Below are 12,348 nucleotides of genomic sequence, written 5' to 3'. Positions count from 1 at the left end.
TCTGCCATGGACCTCACTATGGTGGGACTGATGTTGAACTTCAGAGAAAAGACCTGAACTCACTACCCATTCTACTTCTCTGTAGTTGAAGTCTTATTCCTTGCTGTATGCCCAAGGATGGTGAGGGCCGTGGAGGCTGATACTAAGCTGTGTCACCTGGACTTTCTTGGTCTCTGGGGTTTGTGCCAGTTCTATGTGTGACTGGTATTGATGCTGAGTGCCTTTTACTGAGAAAGAAATACCTACCTTATCTTTGGGGTGGATGTACAGGCCCAATCTGCAAGCACTAATCTGAAAATAGACACTATTTGGGACTCATCCGATGCTGTGTCTTACAAGGGAAAACCAATAATTAGCTCCAGGCAAACACTTTCGAAAGGCTTGAGTTTTGTTGTGTTGTCTTCTGAAGGTTGGATGGGGCAGAGTGGCAGAGGCAGTTCCTTGAATTCCTTGCCAACAACAATCCAAAGGCTCAGTGTACAGCTACTGGCATAATTTCAGGGGCCACGGAGTCCTGTGTGGCAATGGGTTTAACTGTAGTGGTTCTGGTATCAAGTTTCAGATCTAAGAACTGATTTAATTGCTCCTTCTTTCCAAAAGAAGGGAGTGAGTTTTCTCTCCAGGCTGTGCTACTTGGAGAGAAGTCATACAAGCAACCCTTCCCTTCATGTTTTCTTCAACAGCGAGTCTTCAAAATTATATTAGGGGGCCTGGAACCACAGCATAGCAAGCTCATCCTATGACTGTGCTGTTAGCATCACATGTGGGTTCAAATTCGATTCCTAACCACAGTATTCCAGTCCAGCTACCTGCTTATGAGCTCAAAAAGTCGGGGAAGATGGCTCAAGCCACTTGGCCCCTAAATCCACTTGGGAGACATAGAGAAAGCTCCTGGTTCCTGACTTTTATCTGGCTTAGCTCAGGTTATTGTGGCCATCCTGGGAGTAAATGTGGTGAAAGAAGAATGTTCCCCCCTCCTCCTCTCTGTCTTTCAAATAAAAATAAATAAATAAAAATCATTATACATGTGCCAGGTATAATAATCTCTTGACTGCCTTAGTTTCTTCCTTTTATTTTAAAGATCTATTTATTTTTTATTGAAAGGCAGATATACAGAGAGAAGGAGAGACAGAGAGGAAGATCTTCCATCTGGTGATTCACTCCCCAAGCTACTGCAACAACTAGTGCTAAGCCAGGAGGCGGGAGCTTCATCCAGGTCTCCCACGCAGGTACAGGAACCCAAGACTTTGGGCCATCCTCGACTGCTTTCCCAGGCCACAAGCAGAGAGCTGGATGGGAAGCAGTGTGGCCAGGACATGAACTGGCACTCATGTGGGATCTTGGTGTGCAAGGCGAGGACTTCAATCACTAGCATACTGTGCAGGGCCCCTATCTTAGCTTCTTTCAAGGTAGCTTGATACATATATGGCAGTTCAAATTTGTGTCTGCGTAGGGAATGAAATACTGTAGCTCCTTTTTTGGGTGTCATCATGGGGCACTCTTCTCTGAATGCAATTTTTCCTAACCTAAACTGTTTAACATATCTTTGAAGAGCCCATAAGCCTGAGTCTATATTGATATTTGCAGTTTAACATTCATTTGAACAATTTTTTTTCTTGGCAAACTAGACTGCACCTTCACACACTGGCACTTGCCTTGTCCCAAGCTGTGCAAGATTATGTTTCATTGTAGCACAAGATAGACACATCTTGTCTTAACTGCTTTCCTTTGTTAAAGTGTTTTTTAAAGTCATACATGAGCTACTTTTTAGGCTTCACCTTAAATGGTGTTATGCTTGATTAGAGGTATTGGTTGTGTCTGCATATATGTATATATATGTGTATATATATAGACACAAACACATATATGTGGAAGAAAATGGATTATGTGGTTAAATGAGTATATTTTGAGTAGCAATGTGTAAATTAATTTAGAAAAGACTTTTCATTCCAGTTAAGATACTGAACAGTGGGATTAAAGAGATGGAAGACTCAGATATGTATAAAGAGTTATAGTAAAGCCTGAAAACATATTTTTTTTCTATTTCTAAAATTATTCCAGGATGATTTTGCCAAGCTACAGGTTGACAGTGGCACTTCAGTGTTCTAGCTGAGTAGCATGCTATGTTCTTGAAAGATGTTCTTCTAACCTACTGATTTTCTAATTGGGTAAACAAAGAGCAAGAGCAAACTTTTGATGTTAGCTAACGCCTGCTGTCAATGAAACATAATTGTAAATATTTTAACCAAATAATTTTTGTTACTGCTACTTATACCAAAGATTATACCATTTGTAAAATAATTGGTTAACTTCTGCTCCCATATAACTGTTCACTCATTCCTTCTATACCCCATTTGTCCTTTTGGTTGTATCAAGAACAAAGTCCTCTCATCAAACCTTTAATATATGTAGTGAACAAGTTTTTATTTCTGTTATTTTTACTACTCTGTTCAAACAACAATTCAATATAACGAAATCTGTTGTGATTATTATTCTCATGAAATGTATTTTGAAATTAGTGGAAAAAAATCCAATCCTTCTCCCTCTATGCTACCCCATATAGCTTGAAATGAAAGGCTAAGAACCAGAGGCCATTCGACAGAGTCCAGGGAAGATATTTTCTAGGGCGATAAGATCTAATCAACTAGTGACATTAAAGATGAAAAGAACTTACAGAATTGGCTTGTTTTCGGGCTTGGTTTATCAGTTCCTTAATCTCAGAAATGTTTTTCTTCAGGTTATCCTCGAGTTCTTTGATGGGTTTGAGTTTGTCTATGAGCCGGTCAGCTTCTTGTTCTAAATTTTTCACAGTAGCATCTGCATCTGCAACTGCATGGAACAGATTTAGTGCACCTGCATGCATACCTACAGTTAACACAAGTGCAAGCAGTAGTTAACACAGCAAGTGCTTTGCAGAGTTCATCTTATCCACATGGCAAAGCAAGGCCATGGCTTCTGAAGCAAAGTGTATGATGGCATGTGACACAAGGGAATGTTTCATTTAAGATTCATGCAGCCCGGAGGAGATGTTAGCAAAGTCTTTGGCATTGTGATTAAGGTGAAAACTGGCACTGGAGGCAGCACATTCAATGGACTTAATTTAATGCTTAATTTTTAGCTTTAGCTAAAAATCTAACCTTTAGAGAATAGAATTTTAATCACAGAAGCAAGAAAATGAAAGCATCTTTAAAAATGTCACCTGGTATGTTCAAGCCAGACTGTATTTAAATCAGAGTTCTCACACAAAATTGGTTTTCTTTCTTTGTATATCTTAAACAGAGACACTATCAAAATGTCTTTTGAAGAACATCTGATGTTGAACAATCCTTCTGCTGAAGGCCTCTGTCATGTTTAATTAAATCTTTCACTTGGCAGCTCAAATCCTTTTTGAAGAATAGTTGATTTTTCCTGCTCTATATATGCATGTATGAGACTGAACTATATTAAAAACCTATATTTGAAGGTAATAAAATAAAATAAAAGTTTGAATTCCACATTTTCCATATTGCAACCCATAAATAATTGAAAGGTAACAGTGATCCATGGTCTCCTAGTGTTTCTCATGGAAGAGCAGACAACATGGAAAATCAGGGCTGTGCTCCTGGAAAGTGGGTATTTTCACCCAAATATGCCATATATGCTATGATTCAGTATACATCATATGTCTTTCTGTCATTGTGCCTGTGACAAAAAAGTAAAACTGCTTGTGGTCTTGGGCCACATACCTTGTTATTTTTCACACGATCTATTCTCTGGCTGATATTTAACCCTGAGAACTAAACCTTAGGAATAAATCAAATATATGCTAAAGGAAGCAAACTGTTACCAATTTTAATCTAGGGTTTTGAAGCAGGTGTTTCGAATTCATGATCATAAACATAAATTGCATAGCTAAGGTCATTTGGAAAGAACACACATCTCTGGGGCTGGCATTGAGACACAGTGGATTAATTCACTGCTCACAGTGCTAGCATTGCATATGGTCATGGGTTTCAATCCCAGCTGCTGAAGTTCCAATTCAGTTCCCTGCTAACTTTCCTGGGAAAGAAATGGCAGATGGCCAAGTATCTGGACCCCTGCCACCCCTGTGGCATACCTGAATCTAGCACTGAGAATCTGGCCTCCACATGGACTATTCCTGCTGTTACAGCATTTGAGATGTGAAACAGTACATGGCACATTCTCTATTTCTTTCAGTCTGAAGCCAGGAGCCTGGAGCTTCTTCCAGATCTCCCACAGGGGAAATAGACCCAAGGATAAGTAATTTATTTCTGTTGCTTTTCCAGACACTTTGGCAGGGAGCTGGATTGGAAATGGAGAAGCCAGTTCTCAATCCTGCACCAACATGGCATGTCAGCACTTTAGGCAGAGGCTTTTACCTACTATGCTATGATGCCAGCTCCAATCATTTAAGTTGAGAGTAATTATACAGGAAAAGGGCTTGAGAAAGAAAACCAACAATGCAAAATGATTCTCTTTGGGTTCTGCTTCAAGGAGGCCATCTGAGCTTTGGTGCTTGACAACCATTGGAGTTTACCTAAATCTGTGGAGGGATTTAGTTTTCCATTTTCATGGCTTATCACTTGACTAAGTTTTCAAAACACTATTAAACACATAGCACCTTTTTGCAGAGGGAGATTCTTTCACATATCTCGCATTAATACTGTGATGGAGGAGAGTGCTATGTTTAAAGCAATACCAAAGCACAGTGAGCATGCAAAGCTGAAGCTTTTGGCGACAGGCAACAAAGCATGAACATTATTGTTTGTGCAGCTGAACATATACATACTGATTTCTGCAGGGTGTTTCATATGGAAATAAAACAAAAAGAAATTTAAAAATTCATGAGAAATACTTTCTATAGATGTTAGATAGTGTGACTATGATATTTTTTCATGACAGGCACTCATAAACAACGTCACCCCATTGTAGGTTAAACAAATATATTTTAAGTTCTCAAATATCTGTTAGCAAGCTATTTTTAAACCAAAAGACGATTTACTATAACATTTTAAGAAAAACAGAAACAGTGATATTTATAAATAAATAACAGGCATCAAAAGCTCAGGATGCTATTAAGATAAAATAATATGAATAAATCAAAGTTGAAAATCCAAAATTGAATAAAATCTATAATTATGATTTTATACATAGTAGCATTTATTCAAAAGTTTTCATCAAACTTGGGTGGAAATATGGTGATTTGTTATGTATCAGAAATTATTTAGGTGAAGTCTTTGAATTATATTAGCAGCTATTTCTGTGCTTACAAAGAATAAAAAACATACCAAGTTTTTTCCATTAATAACTTCTGAGGAAAGGCTCCTTCTCAATGAAAGGTGTTCTGGGTATATGTACTCTTTTGTATTTATAAAGGATCATGTTAATGTGGCTAAAATCTCACAGGACTCTCAGCATTTATCTAAGTCATGGTGCTCATGAGGTTTCTTGCCCCATTCAAACAGCATCAGAGCTGTAACGTGTCCACTGTCACTAACAATGTTTTAACACTGTACTTTAACATATTTCAATGCTCAATGACAAGGCTGGTATGTTGAAAATGAAAAGTCCAAACACTCAAGCATCTCTCGTTAAAATGAACACCAAGACAGTACCTTATCATGTGTTAGAAAAGAAATACCCCTAAAATCCTGATATTTATCACATTAACTAAATTATTAGTTTCTCCCAATGTTGTCATATAATCCATATGGACATCACATTATATAATACAATACTTAACAGGTGTGAAGAAATAATCTTTATAAACAGGAGAAACTCCTTAAATACCTAGAATTTAAACAATTACTTATCAAGGTTTTGAGTCTGATGCCATTTCCATACAACCCATCAATAGTTGTGTTCTATAGTCACTATGCTGCATGAACCTTCACCAAATCTGAGCACAAAATTTCTCCAATACTTTTGTATTTTCTGTTACACTAAAGGGCTTCAAGGAATGGCATCCTCACCCCAGATAACCATGGAGAACTCAACTGGACAAAATTGAGATCTAGAAAGCACTGGAACAAGGCTGGGGGACTTGCGTTCTGGCTCAGAGTTATTGTTCAATGAACTCCTGAGCGCCGTTTCTGAGGAGGAAGGCGGGCTATGCCTTTCTGAGGGGTTTTCCAGATCTAATATTTATGAGTCCAGTGCACATGCAGAGTTTGAAGAGTTTAATGACATCATTGAAAAAGTAGATCTTACTGTTCTTGGCAGGATCTTTCACCACAGCATTGGTTTGGGCCACACTGTCTGCCAGTTGTTTGTAATTTTTCTTCAGACCGTCAAGGTTCTGGTGGAGCTCTTTAATCTGGGCCAGCACTTCCTTGGCTGTGTCGTTGGCTTGTCTCGCCTTGTCTTTAACAGCTTGCAGCTTAGCAGCTGTGTCTGTGAGCACACAGGAGCATAGGAAAGAAAAGATCTAGTCACTGGCTTCATCCATGCTTGTCAGAGAGAGTCTGCGGCCGCTGGGCTCAGGGACACATTTATAAGGCAAAGGCCTTGTTTCATCCAGTTGTAGTAAATTAGGCCAATTTTTTAGCTAAATTAAATTTTCTCGGGGACCTTTGCCATGAATACGTGAATAGCTTTCAAAATAGCAAAATGATTATCCTAAATGTTCATTGGATAAGGGCATATTGTGATTTGCTTCAGAACATAATAGAGGCAGAAATTTATCCACATGAAACTCATAGTTTTATCAGGAACTAGGCTCAAGATTTAATCTTCCAAGGGGTGGGGAATAAATTTATTTCAGTTTTAGTAAAAGGTTTGCTTTTGTATGTGTATGTTTCTATTTATTTTCAGTTTGGGGAACTTTTTAAAAAAGAAATGTGCACAAGAAAAAACAAAAGGTTACTCAATGTATTTTAATATTAAAAAAGTAAAATTCATTTAGCTTCACTATTTCTCATGTTGTAACAAAAAAGTATATTGGTTTCTTATTCATAGTTTGTACACAGTCACTGTGCATACCAATGCTGTTGGGTGTAGGTTAGTGGTTAAGACCTTGGGATCTTCAAGCGGGTGTCTGGCTCAGCAGTTTGGATGCTGCTCAGGGAGTTTGGTGTCATATCAGAGTGCCCAGGCTTACAATGTTGTTTCACTTCTGTTTTCAGCCTGCTGCCTACCTGAGGAAGTCATGGGACCCTGCCACCTGCAGTGGGAGACCTTAATTGTGTTATGACCTTCTGAAACTGTCCTGGTCCAGTTCTGGCTATTTTAGGTTTTGAAAAGAGAGCCAATAGATGGAAGATCATTTCTTCTGTCCATCTCCCATCTCTCCCCATCTTTCTCCAAAGAGAAAGAGAGATAACTCTCATCTATTGATTCATTCCCCAATGGGTCTACAGTTGGTGGCAGGGACCGGGGGGGGGGGGCGCATATGAGCAGGACCTAGAGTTAGGATCCTGAGACTTGAATCTAGGTTCTCTGATATGGAGCACAAGAGACACAATCACTAGGCCAAAATCCTGCTCTTCATATGTGCAGGATTTCAACAATGGCTTTTAATATCCTGTGTGTCAGTGTCTCACCTGTGAAGTAGAGACAACAGTACTATCTACTTCGCAGTTAGTATGAGAATTATATAATGTAACCTAAGCATTCAATAATGTTTGCAAATTTTGTTAATGTAATGCTATACATACACAGAAATGTTATCCATAAAATAAATAATTTCAGAAACTAAAGTTCAACAGCTTATCTGAAGTAATTCTGCCAAGTAGGGATTTATTACAGAGTGTGAGCCGTAGGGTTTCTGACATCTGAATTAACTAAGGTATTTAATTTTGCAGAGATGAATGGAAAGATAGCAGTCTCTAACTCATTGCTATGAGTACTACAATAAACAGATGTTTTGGTGGTACGTTAATATTTTAGAGTGCCCAGATGGTTTTATTTTTTCCCAGCAATAGAACATTTTTTGGACAGAAAATATGGAGACATTATAGTAACATAATTCTATGGTTGCCAGCTAAAGACAATAAAAAATAGAAAATACTACAATGGAAGTTGGGGTATACCATCTCATTATTTTTTTATAGAAATTAATAAATTAATGTAAATGGCAATGTGTCGGAGAGAGCAGGGAACACTTTCAGGCTGTGATTTGCAACCCCAAATGCCCAGAAAAGTTAGGGCTGGACTCAGATGAAGCCTGGATCCTCGCTGTTTCTTTATGTGAGTGGCAGCAACCCAACTAGTTGGGACATTATATGCTGTCTCCTAGGTGAGTTAGTATGTTACTTTGGAAACTCAGGCAGGACCAGATTCCAGGTACTCCAATATGAGATCCAGGTGCTGAGGGGGAGGCTTAGCTTGCTGTGTCATTTTGTTGTCCCTTGTGGATGGTTAAAATGAATTCCTAAGGAAGAAAGCCAGTGTCTTCTGACAGTAGTACAAGTGGCATTAGGGACGTGGTAAAGGGTAAACGTAGTCTGTAACAGTTGAAGTGTTCAGAATGCTCACCGTTTGGAATGGTTGATAACTTGCCCAGAGTGTCATTCAGTGTCCTCAAGATAGCCCCGTTCCTGGCATCAGCATTTTCTAACCGGATGATTAGGCCCCTTAGATGGGCATCATTTTCTGGGAACAGAAAACACACAAAAAGAAGACAAAGTTACTAATCCAAGTTGATATCTGCATATGTCATTTTAGGTTATTTTAACACAAAGTTAATAAAAAGCAAGAAAATTGATTTACTTCATCTACTTTATTGGCTCTTGTCATAGATATATTTCCAATTACAACTCAAAATGTGTTGTTGTGGCCTATTGATGCTTTAACATGCTGAACAATTACATTTCTTCTCGGCATTTCATCTGTATCTGATTTAATTTGATGATTTTCTTTGCAAAAGAAAAAGCTGCAATAATCATCAATCTTTTGCTGCATTTGCATGCCCTCTTAATATGATTAATTTTACTTATTTTTAAAAAGTTTATAAAATTGAAAGAAAAACAAAAGAAGGAATGATGAGGCTAGCGGATGGAGAATACAAGCAAGTAAGACTAGAGTGGGAAGCATAACTATGTTCCTAAAACTCAGTTGTGAAACATGCAAACTTAGCTTGCTTTCAGTAAAAATTAAAACGTAAAATTATTTCTGTGATTTTTATTTTCATCCCTATTATCAACACTAATTTTGTCTTTCAAAACTTTTTACTTTCTAAGCCACTCCATTGCAAAGTTTGGAAAGATTTAAAAAAAATCTTAGAAAATTAAAAGTAATTAAGGAAAAAAATTGTGAAGTGTCAAAAATGGATTGTTGTAACTTGCAAATCTTCAAATATGATAAGCAGTTTGCCAACTTTAGTAAATGCTACATATTAATATGTAAAATGAAACAAAAATCAAAGAAATTGAAAACAACTTTTAGCATATCTTTGATATTTTAGAAAAACAATATCTTTGCAAATTTTCCCAAATAAATTTTATATTTGTTCTTTCTAACTTGCAATGCTTTCTTCAAGATTCAAACTATCATTTGCTAAAGGGAATTTATTATTTAATTTCTGAGTGTCTTGACTAAATTTTTTAAATAATGAAGCATCCAGGTGTTCAGTGAAAATACCATTAAGTTAGAAAGCATCAATGGTTTATTTATTTATTTATTTCGTGTCTTTTGCTTGCAAATGCACACTGAACAATTAAGCCAATTATGCAGGAAAAGGACTTACAAGATTATCTCATGAACACTTTCAGTTTAAGGTTGTAGCTGCAATTCTATACTTTTCTGCACTGGAAAGTTAAAAGCATATTATCTGTTCTATGATTTTAATTTACAGCTAATTAATTTTTCCATTCTTCCATTGACCTGGTTGGTGATAGAATGTCTTAAGTCTAAATGTTTTACAGCTGCAGTGATAGAACTATTTGAATAGATGTATAGAGAAAAATTGGGAGTCCTAAAATGGAGACTTATAAGAGAGGAGGATCAATGGAGTAGCATAGAAGCAACAGAAGGGAACCCATACAGATACAGCCAAATAATCTTTGACAAAAAAACAGACGACAATCCAGGCAAATGGGAAGGTCTCTGCAATAAATGCTGTTGGGACAACTGGTTGACAGCTTGCAGAAACAAGAAGATAGACCCACATTTTTCACCATATACTAAGTTCAAATTGAAATGGATAAAGGACCTAACCCTACATCAAGAAACCTAATTTTCTGGACAATAAGAGGCTGCACTCTATGCATGGAACATGCTCGCAATGAAGGAATCATGACTGAATATGAACTGCAATACTGCAACAATGTGGAAGGAATCCAACATGGGGATAGGGCATGAAGGGGGGTTGGGGGAATCCCAGAGCCTATAAAACTGTGTCATAAAACGTAATTTAAAAAAATGGAGACTTATAAATTGCTAGCATGGAAAAATACAGAAAAATAAGCACTCTCAGGTTGGTTTTAAATGAAAAGATTTATGAAACCTCAGGGACGCACAAGTGTGATAGAAAGGATGCGTGTGATTCAGTTGTTAACAGTGCTGATACTGGCAATTGTTTAATGAAAATTCAACCCAATTCTTTACTGGCAATTTTTGAAGGAGAGGATCCAATTTATAATTTGCAACTATGTTTTATAGTGTTTCTCCTGTTCTTAAGCTTTTACATCTAAAGGGTGTAGCCAAGTCATTTTTTCTAAAGACCACACCCAACAACTCTGAAAGTTCACACACACACACACACACACACACAGTTAGCTGTGGCTAACCCTTTCTCATTCTCTCTTTATAAAGTATGACAAGGGTCCTGAAATGAATTTGGGGAAAAGATGGGGCTCATACAGCAGGCAGCAGATGCAAACTGTGCATGAACCTGACAGTTTAATTTCCCTTTGTCATATGTCTACCAAATTGTACTAGATATATTTAGAGTGAAAATTTTAATATTTTGAAAGTCTCTTGCACTAATAATAAGCACATAGTCATGCTCTTTGTGTAGAACCAAAAATGAATTAGAGATGAGATAAATTAGAACTGGAGCCTCAAACCACGCTTTGTAAGGTCTCGAAGCTGTTAAACACTATTCCTTTAATTGTTAATAATTGCCTTCTTATATAAAATTCTGGTCATTGGAAATACAATGTACAATGAAAATGGTACTGTTTATAGAGTTGGCAGGTGTGGTTTCAGCTATTGCTTCGTTTTCTTGTACTTCTGTAACTGAAGATAACACCTTCCTTCAAGTGACAGATGAACGAGATTAATTGCAGGTTGTGTGTGGAACTACGAATTTACCAGTTTTCTGCAACGTCATTTATATCATTATCTTCTTTATGCCTACTTTTAAAAAATGTGTATTTTATTGATTTAAAGGCAGAATGACAAGGGGGGCGCAAGGAGAGAAAGTGGGAAAGATGCAGAAAGCAAGGGAGGTTAGCGGAGGGAGGAGGAGAGGGAGGAGGAGAGGGGGCAAGTTCGATTTTCCATCTAGTGGTTCACAACCAGATAGATTGCTGCAAAGGCTTGGACTGCAAAGCTCCCCACTCTGAGTTTCCCATGGTGGGAAGAGCTCATGGACTTGGCTCACACTGCTTTCTCAGGAGCAATAATGAAGCTGTATTGGAAGCAGAGCAGCTGGGACTTCAACCCATGCTCTGATATGACATGCCAGAATTGTAATCAGTGGCTTAGTCTACCGTAACACGATACCAGCCACTTTGACACTTAAACAACTTCATCCAGAACCTTGTTTCCCTTTTATATTTCCTAAGCACATCTACATATACTCCTATTCAATTAAATATCAGGATTTTTTTAAATAGAGATGTTCTATTTGACTATTCAGACTCTCAAGTCTGTCAAATGCAGTTTCTACTTTTAATTAGTAGAAAATTGATATAACCAAATTATCTGAGCAAATCTCCCAGTTGCAAGAGTGAAATCTGTAGGACTCCCATAATTTTGAGGGCATACTACTAAATGAAGTCTATGACCAAATTCCTGTCTAGTAAAATTTAAAATAAACTTTTATTTTCATTGAATTCATTTTATAAAATACTACTTTAAAGCTCCATTCAAATTTTTTCATGCCTTCCCTACCACCTGCACACAATTAAAAGTTTTAACATTTATTTAGGGTTTTCTTGTAGGCAACAATCTATGGAAACATCTTAGACAAAGGACCTTTCAGACTCTAGAAATGTTTTGCTTTTCTAAACATTAAGCATTTTTATAAAGCAAAAAGATCCAAAACTACAATTTTAAAAAGGCGGTTCTGGGGCTGGTGTGATAGCTTAGTTGGTTAATCCTGCTCCTGCATGTGCCAACATCCCAAATAGGCACTGGTTTATGTTCTAGTTGTTTCACTTTTGATGGAGCTCTCTGCTTGTG

General features: G+C 37.4%; 1 protein-coding gene across 1 annotated transcript in view; it reads right to left on the bottom strand.

Annotated features, from left to right (window-relative positions):
* LAMA2 (laminin subunit alpha 2) overlaps positions 1-12,348 on the bottom strand; it is a 421,382-nt gene that overhangs the window by 78,976 nt on the left and 330,058 nt on the right. The window contains exons 42-45 of the mRNA XM_040965651.1: positions 8,476-8,592; positions 6,211-6,393; positions 4,790-4,795; positions 2,675-2,829 (exon numbers count right to left, since the gene is read on the bottom strand). Of these exons, the coding sequence (XP_040821585.1) occupies positions 2,675-2,829; positions 4,790-4,795; positions 6,211-6,393; positions 8,476-8,592 (461 nt within the window). The remainder of the gene's footprint in view (positions 1-2,674; positions 2,830-4,789; positions 4,796-6,210; positions 6,394-8,475; positions 8,593-12,348) is intronic.

Source organism: Ochotona curzoniae, unplaced genomic scaffold, assembly GCF_017591425.1.
Source record: "Ochotona curzoniae isolate NIBS_2020 unplaced genomic scaffold, NIBS_Ocur_1.0 scaffold_3890, whole genome shotgun sequence".
NCBI classification, from domain to species: domain Eukaryota; kingdom Metazoa; phylum Chordata; class Mammalia; order Lagomorpha; family Ochotonidae; genus Ochotona; species Ochotona curzoniae.
This window is presented reverse-complemented; position numbering and strand designations above follow the sequence as displayed.